Genomic DNA, 22,739 nt, shown 5'->3' with positions numbered 1-22,739 from the left:
TTCAGAAAACACTTTAGACAGTTCCATTTGATTTTTTAAATCAGGAGTATGTACTATATTGATAGTGTATGCAGAGCCGAGCAATTGACTAAGAACCTGAGGGACATTGCATGCAGACTTCTGTTCCTACCTCCAAACACAACAGCCTTCTGTCCAGTTGTCTGTCCTACAAATTCCAATTACATCAGAAGCTCTAAATTCCTATTCCCCACCCCCAGCTCAACAATAACACTGCTCTACTCTTGGGTTCACCTCTGCACTGTAGCCAGGAAAAGTGACCTCAGTAAGTGAGTGATCCTCAGTTCTCATCTTCAGGAGCACAGAACCCCACTGGTTGCTATTCAATCCTGACAACAGTTGCATAACATATTAATATTTTGCCCAGTTCTATCATTATTCATGTCAGGACAGTAAGTCTGAAATTAGTCCTTGTATACCTGAAAGTATCTTTATTTGACTCTCACATTTAAATAATTATGGGCTCAAAATTCTTTTCCTTCAATACTTTAATATGCTCTTGCATCCAGTGTTGCTGTTTGGAAACTACTGTCAATCTGATTTTTATTATTTTGCCTTATATTTGCAACCATTTTCTTTATTTCCCTAAGTAATTAAGCTTTCTATTTCTGTTCCATTAGTTTTGAACTCCTGTTACATTTGTTCCATCAGGTCTATTTCATCTGGTAGAAGTTGTCTATGTCTTTTCATTCTTCATGATGCTTTTGTTCTTTAAATGTGTCATGATATTTTTAAGACCAGGAATTCAGCTGTATTATTAATAAGATGATCAGTTGCCTCTGCTTTTGATGACTCTATACATGGTCCACTGAAAAGGGAGGCTCAGCTGGTGTATTCACTGTGAGTATAAGAGATATGAGTTGAATGCCTCTGCTGTACTTCTCTGGGCTTAACTGCACTTATTTTCCCTGGCATTTCTTTCTCCTCAAGATATACTTTCCAGTTCCTCTATATCCGAGAATATTTTCCCTACTTGGAGTTGTAGGAGACAACTCAGGGTCAGCTTACAGCACTTTCCACTACCACCCTACACACACTCTGCAAAATAGGTTAGCTCTAAAGCCAGACAGTTCTCAAAGGAAGCACAAACAACTAAATTGCCAGTGATGATATATACACTCATATCTTCATAATACACGATCCAACACTTAGAATTTTTTCATGCTTATGCTGCTGCTGCTAAGTCACTTCAGTAGTGTCCGACTCTGTGCGACCCCGTAGACGGCAGCCCACCAGGCTCCCCCGTCCCTGGGATTCTCCAGGCAAGAACACTGGCGTTGGTTGCCATTTCCTTCTCCAATGCATGAAAGTGAAAAGTGAAAGTGAAGTCGCTCAGTCGCTCAGTCGTGTCTGACTCTTAGTGACCCCATGGACTGCAGCCTCCCAGGCTCCTCCATCCATGGATTTTCCAGGCAAGAGTACTGGAGTGGGGTGCCATTGCCTTCTCCATTTCATGCTTATAGTTACCTATATTTCATCACTTATATATATGCATATATATATAATTATAGCAATTATGAAAGTTTGTCTTCTTTACAAAGATGAGTAGAAAAGAAATATTTTTTCTGTAGTGACAAACCATGTTGTCTCCAAAAGCAATTTCTTTTATTAGTTAAAAAAAATAGTAGTTTCTTCCTATACAGTCACTTCTCACTAGTCACAGTAATGTTCTGCAAAGTCATTGTGAACACTGAATTAGAAAATCTTGAATGTATTAGGAGAAATACAGGGTTAGGTTCCTTCAAGCTCTGGTTACAACATTTTCATCAGAAAATCAATACATATTTTGGTTTCATGTGTGTTTCTGTTTAAAGACGTTCTATTCAATATATAGTTTATGCATTAACTTTGAGTATGGCCAGCAGCACTTGTAACTCATGCCTGAAGGAAATTCATCTATTATCTGCATAAATCATATCACAGCCTTCTTGCCCTTAGGAACAATAAATAACATTTCAGCACTACACTTAGAAACCATTTCAAACAGCAAAATCACTAAAAAATCACCAAAAAAATGCAAAAAATACAGGATTGTGAAAAGGACACTTGCATACACTCTGAAAACTGAAACAAGAAGGTAGTCTCACCTTTTTTCACCTCAGCTGGGAATGTGTGCTTTGGTTGGCTCAAATATTTTGCCACCATTAATTTTGCCACCATTTTGCCACCATTAATGTCTTTAATGATCTGCCTTTTGAGAAATCTGTATGCGTGTCAAGAAGCAACAGTTAGAACTGGACATGGAACAACAAACTGGTTCCAAATAGGAAAAGGAGTACGTCAAGGCTGTATATTGTCACCCTGCTTATTTAACTTATATGCAGAGTACATCATGAGAAATGCTGGGCTGGAAGAAGCACAAGCTGGAATCAAGATTGCTGGGAGAAATATCAATAACCTCAGATATGCAGATGACACCACCCTTATGGCAGAAGGTGAAGAGGAACTACAAAGTCTCTTGATGAAAGTGAAAGTGGAGAGTGAAAAAGTTGGCTTAAAGCTCAACATTCAGAAAACGAAGATCATGGCATCCGGTCCCATCACTTCATGGGAAATAGATGGGGAAACAGTGGAAACAGTGTCAGACTTTATTTTTAGGGGCTCCAAAATCACTGCAGATGGTGACTGCAGCCATGAAATTAAAGTCACTTACTCCTTGGAAGGAAAGTTATGACCAACCTAGATAGCATATTGAAAAGCACAGACATTACTTTGCCAACAAAGGTCCATCTAGTCAAGGCTATGGTTTTTCCAGTGGTCATGTATGGATGTGAGAGTTGGACTGTGAAGAAAGCTGAGTGCCAAAGAATTGATGCTTTTGAACTGTGGTGTTGGAGAAGACTCTTGAGAGTCCCTTGGACTGCTAGGAGATCCAACCAGTCCATTCTGAAGGAGATCAGCCCTGGGATTTCTTTGGAAGCAATGATGCTAAAGCTGAAACTCCAGGACTTTGGCCACCTCATGCAAAGAGTTGACTCACTGGAAAAGACTCTGATGCTGGAGGGATTGGGGGCAGGAGGAGAAGGGGACGACAGACGATGAGATGGCTGGATGGCATCACTGATTCGATGGACGTGAGTCTGAGTGAACTCCGGGAGTTGGTGATGGACAGGGAGGCCTGGTGTGCTGCGATTCATGGGGTTGCAAAGAGTCGGACACGACTGAGCGACTGAACTGAACTGAACTGAATGTCTTTATGCATATGCATTATTGTCTGCAACAGCACCCTTAGTATTGACTTGGGGGTTACAAATCAGTTTTAGCAGTAAGAGAATTTACAAACATAGAATCTACAAATATTGAGTATTGACTACTGTATTATTGTTATTATTGCTTGCATATTGATGGGAAAAGCTTGTTAAAGGAAAGAAGTCTCATGCTAATTTTTGTGTATACACATGCACACAAACACATATATCACTGTTCATATTTTTTAAATGATAATCTACTTTTCTTCTAACAGTCTGATGGTGTTCATAAATTGGAAAAAAACAAACACCATTTTTTTTTAAGAAAGGAAAGTAACCTGTAAGATACCACATAAAGGGCAGTTTGTTGACTTTGGTTCACCACTAATTCCTTCACCCCTGCAATTAAACCTTCTGAATCATTAAGAAACATTTTGTGCAATCTGCAGCAGTTTAGGGACTACGAACATTTTGCTCCAATCTGGTGAGCGTCTAGTAAAGAGAGCTCCAAAACCTGTGGCAGGCAATCCAGTGTCCCTGGAAACAAGATAACAATTTTTAGAAAACACGTTAAACTGACATTTACAAACTTTCAAAGCCATACAAAACTAATTTGGGAGCTGAATTTTTATAATAAATTTTTAAAGGATTTCCATATTTGCAAGTTTAATGCACTTTGCAAAATATTAATAAAATGTCTCAACAAGTAAATGGAAAATTTCAGCATTCTGTCCAATAACTACAATACAAGAGGAAGTCTATGTCATGCATTTCCACAGAAAGGCACTAACTTTTAGCAATAAATTGTAGAGATGGGGTTCAAACCTAGGTTGTCAGAAGCATGACCAGAAAAAAACACGTAAAGGGAAAAAGACACTTTAATTGGACCTATAATGCACAGAGCTGACTGGAAAACAACCAAGGGAAAGGGAATTCCAGACAGAGGAAGCAGCATGAACAGAAAGCATGGCAGCTTGAGATGTGGTGTCCGTGCTTGCTGTAGTCCAATAATGTGTAGCTGGGTCTAACCTACCTCCTTCACTGCTTATTTATTAGCCCTTTCCTGTAGATGTCTGTTCCAAGCAAAGGGCTATATTAAGCATACCTTTCAATAATTCCAGAGTTCATAGTTTCCTCATTCAATAAAGCCTTGCTCTTTATTTTGGCCAGTTTTGTGTTTAAACAAACCTGTGCCATTTTTTCACGTGTTTCTGATATCCAAACCTGGAAAAAATAAAAAATTACATATAAAGAAAATAAATAGTTAAAAATTCTCACTTACTAAAATATATTTCTGCTGAAGTACATTCTGATTTTAATTGTTGACTCTATTCATATTAAAAAATAAATGTCCCATAGCAGTCAATGATTTCATCATAAATATATGAAAATGGCAATTTCTTACTATGTTTTGTTGGAACAAAAATCAGATTGGTTGTTTCCATGAAATAGAAAGTACTTCATTCAACTAAATACTAACTCTTATTTGCTTTCTATTTCCTTCTCAAGGTAGTATATTTTAACTTCCCTAAGTAAGAAAACGTAGCAATCACTTTGTAAATCACACATGACTTTAGATACCACCATTATCGTTGTTATCCATTCTCTATCACAGAAGATAATTCAATGAACTATCAAACAATTATTACTATGAGAAAAACCTGATAATTATAAGATATACTCAAGTCAATTGCAGAAGCATCATGGGTAATGTCTAGAGGACCTTAGGAATAAAAATGTATGCTGAGGATTCAATATTTTTCCCATACAATACTCTAGAAGATCACAAATATGGAGGTTCACAGCAGAGATTCAGAACTCATTACCACCAAGAGAATCAATTACTTGCTACAAACCTGAAGACAAGCTTCCCTAAGATATCCAATGAAGCCTCAGATCATATCAATTCCACTAGATTTTGTTTTTTAAAAAAAAAGAGAAAGAGAGAGAAAATACTGTTTAGAAAACTGAAGACTTCAACTGCAAGAGTATCCGAGAGCTAGAGTCAAATTCCTTTGGTCCATTTTTGTGAAGATTAAAGAGGCTCTGTAAAACTAAGAACCCATCCTATTCAAAGCAATTTTAACTTTAGTCTCTGATCCTGGTTCCTTGGTCTACTCCATGGCTTCTATGATTTCTGTCCCCTAAGACCTCACCTCCTGAATCAACAGCCTCGCAGCCTAATTTCCCAGCTCTGACTCTTATACTTGTAACTCAACTATTCTTCCTCAGAGATTCCAAGTTTCACAAATCAGCAGCAGAGGACTCTATATTGGGCTCCATATTTTACACTCTAATGAAAAATAAAGCATTATCTTTTAGGGAAAAAATTACTAGGTATCATTTTGTTTTTAAGGTGTAAGGTTGGCCCAACAATTAATCTTAGATATGATCTAGTCATTTTTGACAGTAAATATTTCAATAAATCAATCAACACCATTGAAAATTATATAAAACAAAGGTATTGCCAAATTTAAATAATGAATAGTAAAAGGAAACAGATAATAGCATTAGTGGCTTTTAAGTTTATTGACTGCTTATTCTGTACCAGTTCAGTTCAGTTTAGTCGCTCAGTCGTGTCCGACTCTTTGCCACCCCATGAATCGCAGCACGCCAGGCCTCCCTGTCCATCACCAACTCCCGGAGTTCACCCAGCCTCACGTCCATCGAATCAGTGATGCCATCCAGCCATCTCATCATCTGTCGTCCCCTTCTCCTCCTGCCCCCAATCCCTCCCAGCATCAGAGTCTTTTCCAATGAGTCAACTCTTCGCATGAGGTGGCCAAAGTCCTGGAGTTTCAGCTTTAGCATCATTCCTTCCAAAGAAATCCCAGGGCTGATCTCCTTCAGAATGGACTGGTTGGATCTCCTAGCAGTCCAAGGGACTCTCAAGAGTCTTCTCCAACACCACAGTTCAAAAGCATCAATTCTTTGGTGCTCAGCCTTCTTCACAGTCCAACTCTCACATCCATACATGACCACTGGAAAAACCATAGCCTTGACTAGACGGATTCTGTATCAGATACCATATTAAGCATTTAATATACATTATCCCTCTAGATACTTAAAGCAACCCTGAGTGTTATGTATTAATTATGGTGCCAGAAGTAAAAGAAAAATCATATGGGGGAAATGAAGAAAGTTTAATAGAGAATCTACTTATAAAAGTGTGGCCAGAATTCAGAAAACCAGCATACAACGATGAAGCACCCTGACAACAGCAATACTGGTGAGTCACAGGTTGGGCAGTTATGGAACTCAGATCTATAGCTCTAAAGAGAGGGTCACTTGGTAGTTGTGGCTTTCAGAACAGACACAATGTTTTAGTCTGCTCAGGCTGTTGTTACAAATCTCATAGACTGAGTGACTTATACACAGTAGGTAATTATTTCTTAGAATTCTGAAGGCTGAGAAGGCCAAGATCAAGGCACAAGCAGTGACTGGTGAGAGTCTACTTTCTAGTTGATAGACAGCCCTCTTTTCACAATGTCTTCACAATGGCAGAAGTGGGTAAGAGCTCTTTGGTGTCTCTATTATAAGGGTATTAATCTCATTCATGAGGACTCCACGTTCATGAACTAAACACCTCCCATATGCCCCATCTCTTAATTGCATCACGCTGGGAGTACGAAAAGGCAAAATGATAGGATACTGAAAGAGGAACTCCCCATGTCAGTAGGGGCCCAATATGCTACTGGAGATCAGTGGAGAAATAACTCCAGAAAGAATGAAGGGATGGAGCCAAAGCAAAAACAATAGCCAGCTGTGGATGTGACTGGTGATAGAAGCAAGGTCCGATGCTGTAAAGAGCAATATTGCATAGGTACCTGGAATGTCAGATCCATGAATCAAGGCAAAATTGAAGTGGTCAAACAAGAGATGGCAAGAGTGAATGTCAACATTCTAGGAATCAGTGAACTGAAATGGACTGGAATGGGTGAATTTAACTCCGATGACCATTATATCTACTACTACAGGCAGGAATCCCTCAGAAGAAATGGAGTAGCCATCATGGTCAACAAAAGAGTCCGAAATGCAGTACTTGGATGCAATCTCAAAAATGACAGAATGATCTCTGTTCGTTTCCAAGGCAAACCATTCAATATCACAGTAATCCAAGTCTATGCCCCAACCAGTAATGCTGAAGAAGCTGAAGTTGAACGGTTCTATGAAGACCTACAAGACCTTTTAGAAGTAACATCCACAAAAGATGTGCTTTTCATTATAGGGGACTGGAATGCAAAAGTAGGAAGTCAAGAAACACCTGGAGTAACAGGCAAATTTGGCCTTGGAATACAGAATGAAGCAGGGCAAAGACTAATAGAGTTTTGCCAAGAAAATGCACTGGCCATAGCAAACACCCTCTTCCAACAACACAAGAGAAGACTCTACACATGGACATCACCAGATGGTCAACGCCAAAATCAGATTGATTATATTCTTTGCAGCCAAAGATGGAGAAGCTCTATACTGTCAGCAAAAACAAGACCGGGAGCTGACTGTGGCTCAGACTATGAACTCCTTATTGCCAAATTCAGACTGAAATTGAAGAAAGTAGGGAAAACCACTAGACCATACAGGTATGACCTAAATCAAATCCCTTATGATTATACAGTGAAAGTGAGAAATAGATTTAAGGGCCTAGATCTGATAGATAGAGTGCCTGATGAACTATGGAATGAGGTTCGTGACATTATACAGGAGATAGTTACCAAGACCATCCCTGTGGAAAAGAAATGCAAAAAAGCAAAATGGCTGTCTGGGGAGGCCTTACAAATAGCTGTGAAAAGAAGAGAAGTGAAAAGCAAAGGAGCAAAGGAAAGATATAAGCATCTGAATGCAGAGTTCCAAAGAATAGCAAGAAGAGATAAGCAAGCCTTGCCTTCTTCAGCGATCAATGCAAAGAAATAGAAGAAAACAACAGAATGGGAAATACTAGAGATCTCTTCAAGAAAATTAGAGATACCAAGGGAACATTTCATGCAAAGATGAGCTCGATAAAGGACAGAAATGGTATGGACCTAACAAAAGCAGAATATATTAAGAAGAGATGGCAAGAATACACAGAAGAAGTGTACAAAAAAGATCTTCATGACCCAGATCATCACAATGGTGTGATCACTGACCTAGAGCCAGACATCCTGGAATGTGAAGTCAAGTGGGCCTTAGAAAGCATCACTACAAACAAAGCTAGTGGAGGTGATGGAATTCCAGTTGAGCTCTTTCAAATCCTGAAAGATGATGCTATGAAAGTGCTGCACTCAATATGCCAGCAAATTTGGAAAACTCAGCAGTGGCCACAGGACTGGAAAGGGTCAGTTTTCATTCCAATCCCAAAGAAAGGCAATGCCAAAGAATGCTCAGACTACCACACAGTTTCACTCATCTCACATGCTAGTAAAGTAATGCTCAAAATTCTCCAAGCCAGGCTTCAGCAATAGATGAACTGTGAACTTCCAGATGTTCAAGCTGGTTTTAGAAAAGGCAGAGGAACCAGAGATCAAATTGCCAACATCTGCTGGATCATGGAAAAAGCAAGAGAGTTCCAGAAAAACATCTATTTCTGCTTTACTGACTATGCCAAAGCCTTTGACTGTGTGGATCACAATAAACTGTGGAAAATTCTGAAAGAGATGGGAATATCAGACCACCTGATCTGCCTCTTGAGAAATTTGTATGCAGGTCAGGAAGCAACAGTTAGAACTGGATATGGAACAACAGACTGGTTCCAAATAGGAAAAGGAGTATGCCAAGGCTGTATATTGTCACCCTGCTTATTTAACTTATATGCAGAGTACATCATGAGAAATGCTGTACTGGAAGAAACACAAGCTGGAATCAAAATTGCTGGGAGAAATATCAATAACCTCAGATATGCAGATGACACCACCCTTATGGCAGAAAGTGAAGAGGAACTAAAAAGCCTCTTGATGAAAATGAAAGTAGAGAGTGAAAAAGTTGGCTTAAAGCTCAACATTCAAAAAATGAAGATCATGGCATCTGGTCCCATGACTTCATGGGAAATAGATGGGGAAACAGTGGAAACAGTGTCAAACTTTATTTTTTTGAGCTCCAAAATCACTGCAGATGGTGACTGCAGCCATGAAATTAAGACGCTTACTCCTTGGAAGGAAAGTTATGACCAACCTAGATAGCATATTCAAAAGCAGAGACATTACTTTGCCAACAAAGGTTCGTCTAGTCAAGGCTATGGTTTTTCCTGTGGTCATGTATGGATGTGAGAGTTGGACTGTGAAGAAGGCTGAGCACTGAAGAACTGATGCTTTTGAACTGTGGTGTTGGAGAAGACTCCTGAGAGTCCCTTGGACTGCAAGGAGATCCAACCAGTCCATTCTGAAGGAGATCAGCCCTGGGATTTCTTTGGAAGGACTGATGCTAAAGCTGAAACTCCAGGACTTTGGCCACCTCATGCGAAGAGTTGACTCATTGGAAAAGACTCTGATGCTGGGAGGGATTGGGGGCAGGAGGAGAAGGGGACTACAGACGATGAGATGGCTGGATGGCATCACTGACTCGATGGACGTGAGGCTGGGTGAACTCCGGGAGTTGGTGATGGACAGGGAGGCCTGGCGTGCTGCGATTCATGGGGTCGCAAAGAGTCGGACACAACTGAACGACTGAACTGAACTGAACTGGGAGTTAGAATTTCAACATTTGAGTTTGAAAGGGACACAATCATTTAATCCATAGAAGACAGCCACTGTCAAAATGGCCTCTCAGGAGGAAAGCAAAGAAATGTCAGAGCCAGCTCTCCTTCCATTGCTGATCACCTGTCAGTGCCTTCCACAGGCCAGTTCCTGGAAATTCACAGAAAGCCAGAGGGCAAAAAACTCACTGACATAATCCATAAAGGTCAGCCTCCTTGGTACACAGCAGGGTTGAGACGGGTAGAGAGTAGTTCTGGAGGGAGAAAGGAAAGACTCTTGGCTTATTTTATCTTCATTTTAAGGAGGGGAAAACTGAGGTTGAAAGGGATTAATGCTCAGATAAACCAGAGAGAAAAGAAATTCCACAATTTAAAACAAGCAGTCTGACTCATTCAGTCATTCATCCATCCGTCCATATATGTGAAATGCCAGGCATCCTACTAAGTTCTAGAGCTATAGTAGTAAATAAAACCCAGAGACTACTGGGTGTAGCTTAGTTAGTTGCAATAAACCATGGAATAATGGCAATAACAATGCCATATTGATCAGACACCATTCTAAATGTCTTCACATTAAATGCTCATGAAAACTCTATTCCCACTTTTTACCCAAGTAAATAAAGAAACAGAAAATTGTAAACTCTTGACCAAAGTTACAACCTAGTAGGTGGTGGAGCCAAGAATCAATGAGAAGCAATCTGTCAGCAGAGCCCACGCTTACCCTCTGTGTCCTCCATATCAGAGGTAAATAGTATGCTCCAATATTAGACTTCCAATTCTGTTATTCATCAATAATAGAACCCTCAGATTTTAGTTGGGCCCATGAGGTTTCAGACTACATTTCTAACCTCCCTTATACTTAGAAATGACCAGTGACTTGTTCTGGACAATAGGACATAATGGAATTAATATATACAACCTGCAGCTTCTGTTTCTCTTTCTATGGCATGGAATGTGGACATAATGGCAGATTTCCAGCAGCCATACTGGGCCTTTTGTAAGGGATGGCAGAGCAGAAAGCAAGAAGCAGTAGGTGTCTGACAATTTATCGAACGTTCATACCACTCTTGGCCTGTTATCCTCTAGACTTTTTTTTTTTTTAATTTTTTTATTGCTGTTAATTCAAGGAAAAGAGGTTACATAAAATCCAATCTTTTCTAGAAATATAAGTGGCCTTTCCAGTACATAACATTTCAAATATCAAAGTATATGGTAAACATACAAATAAGAAGGCAACATACCTCCTATATACAGTACAGTCTTTTAAATCATTAAATAAGCTCCATAAAATACAACTGGCAAGTGATTCACAATGCAGTCCATACAGGGCTTATCAAAACTCTCACTCCCACAACTCGACTGCAGTTTAACAATTAATTTACTATATGGTCCAAAAATACCCAAATGAAATATATTTAATCAAAATAATTTCCTTTCTTTGAACTTTCTTTTTAAATTAAAGCTTTCATCTACCCCTTCACCCACCACCCCCCTTTTTTCCCCTTTTACTCCCACTCCTGAAAGAAGGTTTCAAAATGTACATTGGTGCTATAAATATAAACTCTACCTATAAAGCTTTACAGGAAGCTTCTTACTTCAAGTGTTTCCTTTTGTCTGGCAATCTGTTAGATTTCTGAACCAAGGCCAGATATTTAAGTTCCTCTGACGCACACCAACATGACCCCAAAGAAACATCCGCCTTCTCTGCTCTGTACTGAGGGTGGGGCACAGCACACCCAACTCCAAACCCTTATACCCACGGCTCAATGCAGGGGGCTGCTTGGTGCCACCGACTTTTTATATAAAAGAATAAAACCTTACGTGAACAGCCACTGTTGATTTCTGGTTTCTGTTGTGTGTAGGCAAACCTAATCCTACACCATCTTAATGTGAAAAATCACTTTGGTCTAGAAATGTTCATAACCTGACATAAGGGTGGATAATTTATAAAAACACTTCCATATGTTTAAAAGTCTTTTGGGCTGTATATATATATGTATCACAAACTGGATATCAGCAATTTGATATGTGCAATTATCATAGCACAAGCTTACAGGATAAGCACTAAAATTTCCATTTAATTTGCATAATAAAATCTATCTTGAGTAAAATGGTAATATAAAAAATATCTAATATGTATACAGGAAGTACACTTCATAATATCATTCTTATTCCCCATTTTCCTGAGTATCAATTTTTTAAGTCTCTATTTCTAATCTTCCAAAATGAACTCTTCCCGTATAGCTACATTTAAGGAAAGCCAGTAGGTGTATAATCTGGATAATGGGTACAGGAAAAGAGTAGGTCACTTAGGACTTCGCCTCAAGTTTCACATTAGAATGTAACCAGCCTATTTGTGCTGAGGAAGACTTACCCCCTGGCAGAATCTCTCTCAGCAAGATTCATTTTAAATGATGCCCAACAGGCATTTTTTGGGGGGTTCCTTATAAGGGTTCCCTGAAAGCATGCTCCTCTAACTCATACTGAAGGACTGAAGTGACTTAGCACGCACACACGCACACAAGCAAATGGACACATATGAAATATTAAAAGCTAGTTTCTCTAAAAGTTAAATTAGGGCATGACTGGGCTCAATCACTCAGTCCTGTCTGACTCTTTGCAGGCCCCATACGCTGCAGACCACAAGGCTCCTCTGTCCATAGAAATTGTTAGGTAAGAATACTGGAGCGGGTTGCCATTTCCTACTCCAGGGGATCTTCCCTACCCAAGGATCAAACCCACATCTCTTGGGCCGCCTGCACTGGCAGGCAGATTCTTTACCACTGAGCCACCTGGGAAGCCATGTGGCATGACTACTGACACAGAAAAAGAGTCACAAAGGAGAGTAATAGGATCAAAATGGCAGATACCTCCTTTCATTCACATCCAAGTGCCAAGAAGTGATACTCGATAGAGTTCCCAAGCCCATAGCTGAAGCATAAGACAAGGAAATACGCTCGAGTTGGCCAAAACTTACACAGAATTCCTGAAACAGGAAAGTCAGATGCAATTGTACTGACATAGGAAAAGACAAAATCCAGGAGAGCATGCTGGAACCTGTGGCATCAACTTCAAATTCAGAGGTTATGGAGATAGAAAGCAAGAAAGGGCCCTGACTCAATAGTCCACTATCTTCCAAACATCTTTCTTCTCCCTGGTTTAAGTGGTTCTCTTTCACTGACATTTAAAATTATTCCATTTATAAAGATTTGATCCATATGTGTTTTTCAGGTAGTACTTAGATCTGAATGCAGGAAGCATTTGTAAGATTGTAGTGTTCAAAATACTATTCTACTATGTCAATCAAAGAAAAAAAAATACCTGAACCAATTAAGTAAATGACAATTTAATTTCTCAAATCCATTATAATTATATTCCTTTTAGGGTCTTTAATTTTTAAATGTTGTATTTTCATCCACCAAAACAGCTCTTACTTGAGACCTACTTAGTATTCATCTGTTCATAAAGTGAATGTTAGCACACTTTTGTACTATTCATTTGTTTGCCATTTTAAGTCCAAAATGACTGTGATGTTGTTAATACTAATCTAATATTAGACTAATTTGCTCATCAGTGTTATCCTGTTCCAAAAATCCCTTGGCATTGATCCATTAGCTGTATAAGAAAAATCTGCTTAATAAAATTACTCAAATTTCTCTTTGTTCCTTTCTATCTGACATTTCTCATCTTCTGCGATACAACATCAAATTTACTCTGTAGTTAATCCTTCCAAGTTTATGGGATTCAATGTGCAACACTTCCTTAGAAGTGGTCTTACATAAGTGATTATGACAGAGGGTCATAATCTGCCATGAGGTCCTTGGGTGAGGGACTTAACAAATGAAGAAATAATGATAGATGTACTCTTGATCATTTACTTTACATGGAACTCACTCTGTTATAGCTAAGTAATACCTTAATGAAGTCCAAATAAAATAACACAAACTATTGTAATTTAAAATACTACTTCCCATAATCACTTAGACTACTATTAACACAATCAGAAATTCCAGTGGCTTGAATGACTGCTCCCCTATGAATCCACGACTCCACTCAGCTTCCTGAAGCCAGAGGGGTCACTGGGGTAGGAATTCGACTATGCTACCACTGAAATTTGGGTAGTACCTTTCCAGATTCCACCAACAGATAGTTCCTTTAAACACTCAGCCCAGAAGCTTCAGGTGGTCACCTCTACTGGGAAGCCATACTTTTCTTTGGCCACACCACCACACAGCTTGCGAGATCTTAGTGTCCAACCAGGGAGTGAACCCAGGTTTCTCGGCAGTGAAAGTACTGAGTCCTAACCACTGGACCAGTAGGGAATTCCCTAGGAAGCCATCCTTGACCCTCTCCTCAACTTATTTCAGTTCAAGTGCCCTGACCTTCTTCCTGTCATATTATCCATCATACATACCACCACTGCGGTTGCATGCACCCATTACCCCCCCAAAGCCTGTGAGTTCCTGATGTACAGTGACCTTGCTTTGAATTATGTTTCTAACCCTAGCACTCATCATGATGACTTGGCACAACATTTCTTAGACCAGCACTTAACAAGATAATAGGAACTTAATACATATTTGTGGAATACAGTCTTCCTTTCTTTCCTCCTTCCGTAAATATTTATTGTGTACCTACTGTGTGCCAGCCCTGGAGAAGGGAATGGCAACCCACTCCAATATTCTTGCCTGGAGAATCCCATGGCCTGGCAGGCTACAGTCTATGGGTTGCAAAGATTCAGACATGACTGAGCGACTAACATACACACACACACACACACACACACACACACACACTATGTGCCAGACACCATTAGAGGAAATGGAGATATAGCAGAGAACAAAAAAGACCAACATCTGTTCTCCCATAAAGCTTGTATTCTAGTAGGGAGAGACAGACAATTAACAGCTAACAAGTCTTAAATATGTCCAGTCATTGAAGTGCCATGAAGAAAATTAAAGTAAGGGAAGAGGATGGAGAGGGATGATGTGAATAGACTTCTATTTTATATACAAATGGGCAATTGGCTCTTTGAACAAATAGGTCTTGTAAGTAGGTACAATCAGAAAACAAATCTATTCTTTCATTGCTGTCCATCCATAGTTACTTGGAAGGGATAGTTCCTTTTTATGCTCTTTGCTGAAATATAGGACAGGCTTCAGGATTTTCTGGTCACTCAGATATTATAAAAACCTTTTGGCTACTTCTGTCCCAAGAACAGTTTTACTGAGTAAGTAAAATGCCCAGTCCCATGTACCAGCCAAAATTTCACTTAAAATGAAAGGTTCTCAAGAAGCATGTGTCAGTCTGGTCTACTTCAGCTGATTTCTTCCCAACTGTCCCCCTTGGAATTCTTTCCTACACCCCAACTCCTTCTGGCTCCTTGAGGGTTTGAGGGTGAGAAGACATGAGGAAGGAGAGAAGCAAATGCAGGAAAAGTGGACATGTACTCTTGTTTTGGGTTTCTCTGGGTTTGCCTGTGTCTGACCCTCTCTGGCACTGAAGGACGTTCAAACCTGACTTTCTTGCAGTGTTCTAATAGAAGCTGAGAACTCTTCTGGGAACATTCAGCGGTGTGTTTCATGATACAGGATGCCAATCTCTGTACTTCGATGTCCTGGCTCAGTTCATGGGAATACAGTCAATCCCTCTCCCATTCCTACATGAGATGCTCTTGGGCAGACACTAAAATGGCTCTCTGTCATCTTTCTCTTCTACATGGCCCATATCTCATCTCCCAAAGCCAAATCTGGGCCTGATTACTCACTTATCTTTGTCCCACCACCGATGAATATGTAGCTGATTGCCTTCTTGCTGCTCTGCTACTGCAGATAGATTACCAGAGCCTCATATCTGTAACTTAGTTTTGCAGATGAGACTTATAGTAAACCTTTTCCAAAATCCTGTCTCTATTTTCAAACTGAATTTTGGCTTTGCTGCAGGTTGGGAAGTGGACCCAAGTTCATTCAGTAACATTCCTATCTAACACACACTGTAAACCTGGTAGGACAAGGTTTCAATGACTATGAATGAAAATCATAAAGAGGGTAAATATTATTTCATTTATACATTCTCTATTAAACCTGAGAATTAACTGCTACAATGCATGGAATATAAGGAATAAATGTTTGAGGTTCCTACTCCTTATATTTCACTTCATCTCACTTCCTCCCACAATCTAGAGATCAAGAGTATTTTCATTTAGGAATAAAAAATAAATGTTTTTAAGGGTCAAAGATGCTAAGTGCATGCCAGACAATGCCTGCATTGTCCACCTTGCTCTCATCCTCACCATGCTCAAGAAAGCAGGGGTAAGCTGGATTTGGAGAAGTGGGAAGGGGTGGTTATTTTCTGAGTTGGGCATTATGCTCAAGAGCTCCATCCATGTGCTGGCTAATGACCACTTAGGCAGCCTTGTGCAAAGGCAAGAGGGCAGGGTGAAAACTGGGGAAACTGGCAGAATGCCCCTGAGATTTAAGCTGTGGGACTAAAGGAGGACAAAGCAGAGAGAAATAGAGATTCTGAGAAAGAGTGTGTGTATCAGATAGAGAGAAAACAGAGGGGAGAGAAAGAGAGAGGGAGAGAGAGAGATGACTTGCTTTAGAGCTGTCTTGGTTCCAGTAAGTGTCCTTGTTCCATATCCAGGCAGCTGCATCTTTATAATAAATTCCCATTTTCAGTCTATGTTTATTATTCTCTGCCTATGATAACTATAAAAGGAATGGGGAACAGCATAGGTTCTGCTAAGCTAAATTTTTCCCATCATCTTGCAGAAGAGAGAATTTTCTAGAGCCATCCTCAGTGGTAGAATTATGGATCTTCCTAGGCTTACCCTTTTTTAAAGTAGCCCAGGCTTTGAGGGGAAGAATGTGATCCAAACCCAGACTTCTAAACACATTCATATCTGTCTGTGAAATTACCAACTCTTCAGGCCCCAAGGCCAAACTAAGAAGTTGAACCGAGCCATCAACTAGTCCCAAATCTCTTGACACTGTAGGACAGAATTTGGGAGGCTCCTGCCTCACACTGATTGAGCAAACACCTAAATAGTTTGAGAAATAAAAATGGAGCTGGAGGAATCAACCTTCCTGACTTCAGATTATACTACAAAGCTGTAGTCATCAAGACAGTATGGTACTGGCACAAAAACAGAAATATAGACCAATGAAATAAAATAGAAAGCCCAGAAATAAACCCATGCACTTATGGGTACCTTATTTTTGACAAAGGAGGCACGAATATACAATGGGGCAAAGACAGCCTCTTCAATAAATGGTGCTGGGAAAACTGGACAGCTACATGTAAAAGAATGAAATTAGAACACTTCCTAACACCATACACAAAGATAGACTCAAAATGGATTAAAGACCTAAATGTAAGACCAGAAACTATAAAACTCTAAGAGGAAAACATAGGCAGAACACTCAATGACATAAATCAAAGCAAGATCCTCTGTGACCCACTTCCTAGAATAACGTAAATAAAAACAAAAGTAAACAAGTGGGACCTGATTAAACCTAAAAGCTTTTGCACAGCAAAGGAAACTATAATCAAGGTGAAAAGACAACCCTCAGAATAGGAGAAAATAATAGCAAATGAAAAAACTGACAAAGGATTAATTTCCAAAATATACAAGCAGCTCATACAACTCAATACCAGAAAAACAAACAACCCAGTCAAAAAGTGGGAAAAAGAACTAAACAGACATTCCTCCAAAGAAGACATATAGATGGCTAACAAACACATGAAAAGATGCTCAACATCACTCATTACTAGAGAAATGCAAATCAAAACCACAATGAGATATTACCTCACACCAGTCAGAATGGCCATCATCAAAAAGTCTACAAACAATAAATGCTGGAGACGGTGTGGAGAAAAGGGAATATTCTTGCACTGTTGGTGGGAATGTAAATTGATACAGCCACTATGGAAGACAGTATGGAGATTCCCTAAAAAACTAGGAATAAAACCACCATATGACCCAGCAATCCCACTCCTAGGCATATACCCGAGGAAACCAGGGTTGAAAAAGACACATGTATCCCATTGTTCATTGCAGCACTATTTACAATAGCTAGAACTTGGAAGCAACCTAGATGCCCATTGACAGAAGAATGAATAAAGAAATTGTGGTACATATACACAATGGAATATTATTCAGCCATAAAAAGGAACTCATTTGAATCAGTTCTGATGAGGTCAGTGAACCTAGAACCTATTATACAGAGTGAAGTGAGTCAGAAAGAGAAAGATAAATATCGTATTCTAACACACATATACAGAATCTAGAAAAATGGTTCTGAAGAATTTATTTACAGGGCAGGAATGGAGAAACAGACATAGAGAATAGACTTATGGACATGGGGAGAGGGGAGAGGAGGGTAAGATGTATGGAAAGAGTAACATGGAAACTTACATTACCACATGTAAAATAGATAGCCAACGGGAATTTGCTGTATGGCTCAGGAAACTCAAACAGGGCTCTGTATCAACCTAGAGGGATGGGATGGGGAGCAAGGTGGGAGGGAGGTTCAAAAGTGAGGGGATATATGTATACCTATGGCTGATTCATGTTGAGGTTTGACAGAAAACAGCAAAATTCTATAAAGCAATTATCCTTTAATAAAAAAATAAATTTAAAATAAAATAGAAAAAAAAGACCCAGCACAGCTAATAAATAAATAAACAAAATTATCTTTTAAAGAAAGAAAGAAAAAAACACCTAAATAACCATGGAATAATCCATCCACAATTCAAACAGAAAGTACTTATGCAATGATTTCTCCTTTAGTAACTTGGTTGTACAAATGTTATAAGAAATAACAGCATGTTTAAATTACTTACAACTCTGTCACCTTAAATACAAAAGATATAAAATCAAAGAAATGGGTTCAAACTCTCACTCTTTCACCTCCCTGGCTGGGTGACTTTGAGTAAGTCATTTAACGTCTAGGAGTTTCTCTGCATTTGTAAAATAGAGATAAGAATACCTACTTCATAGGGTGATGATGAAGGTTAGAGGAGACATCTAGCAAGGTATCACAATAGCAGTAATAATTTCTTGAGCACTTGCTATGTGCCAGGCACTGAGTTAAGCACTTTATTTGCTTTATTTACCCAGTAACCTTATGAAGTGCTCCCATCTTACAGGTAAGGTCACTGAGGCAAACAGTGGCTAAGCCACCTGCCTAAGTAACTAACACAAGTAAGAGGAGCCCTGAGAAAATGCTCCTCCCTCTACTTTTTCATGTTTCACTAGGAGGAAGATTTGGACTTAGAGAAATTAGTGGTTACTACTTACTGGGGGTTCACTGGTTCCAAGTCGACGATATGTTGAATTACATAGTTTTTTCACTTCTTCAGGACCCTCTATATCATAATCTTTAGGATAAGTTTCTCTGTCACGGTGCCTTAAGAAAAAAAATTAGAATCTGTTAAAGGACAAAGCTTATTTATCATGTATTGCATTTAAATATTTTAAAAATAATGCAATGAAAGTTTACTATATTTGTGATATTGTTCTAATGATAAATTACTGGATTTGGGACATATATTGCCCATCTCTTTTCAGGTAATACTGAGGCTACTTCCTAAAAACGTGATAAAACTAATGTCATAAAACAACACTTATCCAATGCAGTGATTATTCAGTGACTCCAGTGAAGTGAATCTTATTTAATAATGTAAATTAGTTACTGAAAGTAAGAATTAAAACAAGACATGGTAATATCTTAGAAAGGCAACTTACCACTTTAGAAATTGTTCTACCATGAAATTTAATTACAATTCTTCTCAAAACAAGAGACAGTAAAATATTTACTCATATGGATTTATAACATGTGGTCTCTGCTTCTAAAGAGGGTTTAAAGGAAGTTAACAGTTAAACATAACAGTTCTTAAAACATGTAGATGAAAGAGGAAAAGTATTCTGAACATTTTGACTAAAACAGTGGTGGAAAATAATAATAAAGGAAAGGTTTGGGGATAAGGAAGGAAAGAGGAGGTGAAGTGGCCCACAACAGAAGGAGCTATTTTCACAAAGCTTTCTCAGGTGAGATAAAGGAAACTGAACCCAAACACCCATCAAAAGAGGCTTGCTTTTTTATCAAGAGATATGGGACTAGGACTATGTGAGGGACACTGAGGTACCCAGGATCTTATTATCCATCCATCCACCTATCTGCTCATTCATTGAGCGAATATTTTAAATACCTATTACATGCCAGGCATCCTGTTAGGTGCAGGAGATACAAATGGGGAGAAAGTGTGGTGTAATTCCTGCCTTCAGTTGCTCATAGTCTGGAAAGGAGTGGGCAATTAAATAAGAAAAATCTACAATGTTGTTAAGTGTGAGTACAGGACTGTAGAAGCAGAACAGCATCAACTAACCTGGGTGGGGCACCCAGCCTAGGACCTGACCACCCCACCTCATCCCACTGCATTGGTGCTGGGGCCCTGTATTCAGATTATACCCTTACCTCCCCACCACCATTCATGGAAGCAGAGCTCTGCATAGAACACAGCAGAGAGGGAGCCCAGGGCATGCTAGCAGAGCCTCAGCAGATGAGCCCTCAGCCCTCCTCACATCTGAGCATTAACTGCAAAACACTAACAGCATTTTGGTACCAATACTATTTTTTGAGAGCCTGAGAGAAAGCTCTCACTGAAGTTTTTTAGGGGAATATCAGACATTAAGAACCAGGAGTAGGGGACTTCCCTGGTGGTCCAGTGGTTAAGAACCTGCCTGCCAATACAGGGGTCATGGGTTTGATCCCAGGTCTAGGAACAAGGATACCACATGCTGCAGGGCAGCTGAGCCTGTGCACCATAACTATTGAAGCCCGAGCACTCTAGAGCTCATGCTGCACAAGAGAAGCCCATGTAATGAGAAGCTTGTGCACCACAGTTGGAGAGTAGTCCTGGCTCACTGCAACTAGAGAAAGTCCGCACACAGCAGTGAAGTCCCAGCACAGACAAAAATAAATTAATTAATCAAAAAAAAAAAAAACACCACAAACAGGAATGGTAGAGTGAATGGGGTCATGGGCTTGAGTCATTGCTCAGCAAAGTGCTAGCTGTGTGACCTTGGGGAAGTCACTTAACTTTTCTGTGCCCTTATTTTCTTATGTATAAAATGAGGACAGAAATTATACCAATACATTTTAAGATTTTTAGAAGAGTTAAAAGGAAAAAAAATTAAAGGTGGAAGGTCCTGCAAATAATGTAAAGAACCCATATAAACCTATATATAATGAATACTAATCTGGCTTCAAAAAATTCTGAGGTACAAAATTTGTAACTTAATTTTTCCATTATTGTACTTAATTTCTTTTCCAAGTGCTCATAATTTCAGGTGAAAAAAACCTAATCTGTCAATTCTGGTTCTCTTCCAACTCTAAAGAGTTCATGTGGTACCACAATGCCAAGAGTCCATCTTTGCTGGCATCATATCTCCTTGCTGGAACCCATGGAAACATCCTCCTTCTCCAATGTTCTTCCATTATGGATCCATGCAGAGCTCTGCTCTGCCCGCCTCGTCCTGCCACACAGTCTACACAGACTGGCACTTTGCCAGAAGGGTGAAAGTGAAGTCGCTCAGTCGTGTCCAGCCCTTTGCGACCCCATGGGATGTAGCCTACCAGGCTCCTCTGTACGTGGGATTTTCCAAGGCAAGAGTACTGGAGTGGGTTGCCATTTCCTTCTCCGGGGATCTTCCTAACCCAGGGATCGAACTCTGGTCTCCCGCATTGCAAGAAGACGCTTCCCATCTAAGCCACCAGGGAAGCCTGCCACTATCCAAACCACCAAAAACCTTTTTGTGTCCTTCTCCAACCAGGGTTCCTAGAAACCCAGATGCCATCCCTGAGTTGTTTGCCTGGCCCACAAAGAAGGCACTTGTTTCATGTCTCCACCACACTGGGCTTGGGAGACACATCAGAGCCCCACACATCAACAGCTCTGGAAACATTACCCTGGGAATAAATGATTAGGCAGTGATAGGTCCCATCTACTCTAGGATTTCCAAAGTTTAATCCAAGTTTGGGATCCCAGACAAATCCACATATTCTCAACTTCTCTGGCCTCTTTCATCTTTGGTGCATGAACTCTTCATCTACTAAGGGACAGAATAGCCCAGCTCTTCATCTATTCTTTCAAATCTATCCCAAGACCTAAAGCTTTGAACCTCAAAGCCAAGAATTTAGCTCTTTTGTTGCCTGTTGGGTCATTCTTCCCTGAGGCAATAAAACCAGAATACCTCCCTAGGAACACAGGAATGAAAGGCCAAAACACCAAGTAATATTTCAATGTATTATTTCCAGGGCCCATCTCTATCTTAGGCAATATAGGATCCCTGGGTTGGGAACATCCTCTGGAGTAGGGAATGGCCACCCACTCCAGTATTCTTGCCTGGAAAACCCCACGGAAAGAGAAGCCTGGCAGGCTACAATCCATGGGGCTACAGAGAGTTGGACATGAATGAGTGACTGAGCACACACACACACACACACAGGCCCAGTGTCCAGGGCCTGGGAAACTTTTAGGGGCCAAGGAAAGTGTTTTAATCACTTTCAAATCAGTAAAAAAGAATATAATCAAGCTTGAACAATATACATCTTTATACCAAAGCAATCATAAACTATCATTTAAAACTTTTTTAATGGAGGAAGGGACCCATGAAGGCAAAGAAAGTCCATGAAAGTCAGAATGCAGCCTTGATTATCCCACCATGTATTTTAAGTTGTATTATAACTAGATTACCAAAAATACAGACACATTCCTTTTCTTACCACAATCTCAGACAACAATCAAAAGCCCAGCATTAAAACATCAATCTATAGTGAAACTTTGGAGGACTAAGCCAA

At 39.7% G+C, this 22,739-nt stretch overlaps 1 protein-coding gene across 2 annotated transcripts in view; it reads right to left on the bottom strand.

Moving 5' to 3' along the window:
• Window positions 1-22,739, bottom strand: part of CFAP95 (cilia and flagella associated protein 95) — a 104,271-nt gene that overhangs the window by 57,407 nt on the left and 24,125 nt on the right. For both annotated transcript variants that reach the window (XM_086415478.1, XM_086415479.1), the window contains exons 2-4: window positions 19,178-19,286; window positions 4,312-4,430; window positions 3,675-3,743 (exon numbers count right to left, since the gene is read on the bottom strand). In XM_086415478.1, the coding sequence (XP_086271604.1) occupies window positions 3,675-3,743; window positions 4,312-4,430; window positions 19,178-19,286 (297 nt within the window). The remainder of the gene's footprint in view (window positions 1-3,674; window positions 3,744-4,311; window positions 4,431-19,177; window positions 19,287-22,739) is intronic.

This window comes from Bos grunniens, chromosome 8 (genome assembly GCF_055505025.1).
Source record: "Bos grunniens cultivar Pamir isolate PY7600 chromosome 8, Bosgru_T2T1.0, whole genome shotgun sequence".
Lineage (NCBI taxonomy): Eukaryota > Metazoa > Chordata > Mammalia > Artiodactyla > Bovidae > Bos > Bos grunniens.
The sequence above is the reverse complement of the archived record's forward strand: the minus strand, read 5'-3'. Positions and strand labels throughout refer to the sequence as shown.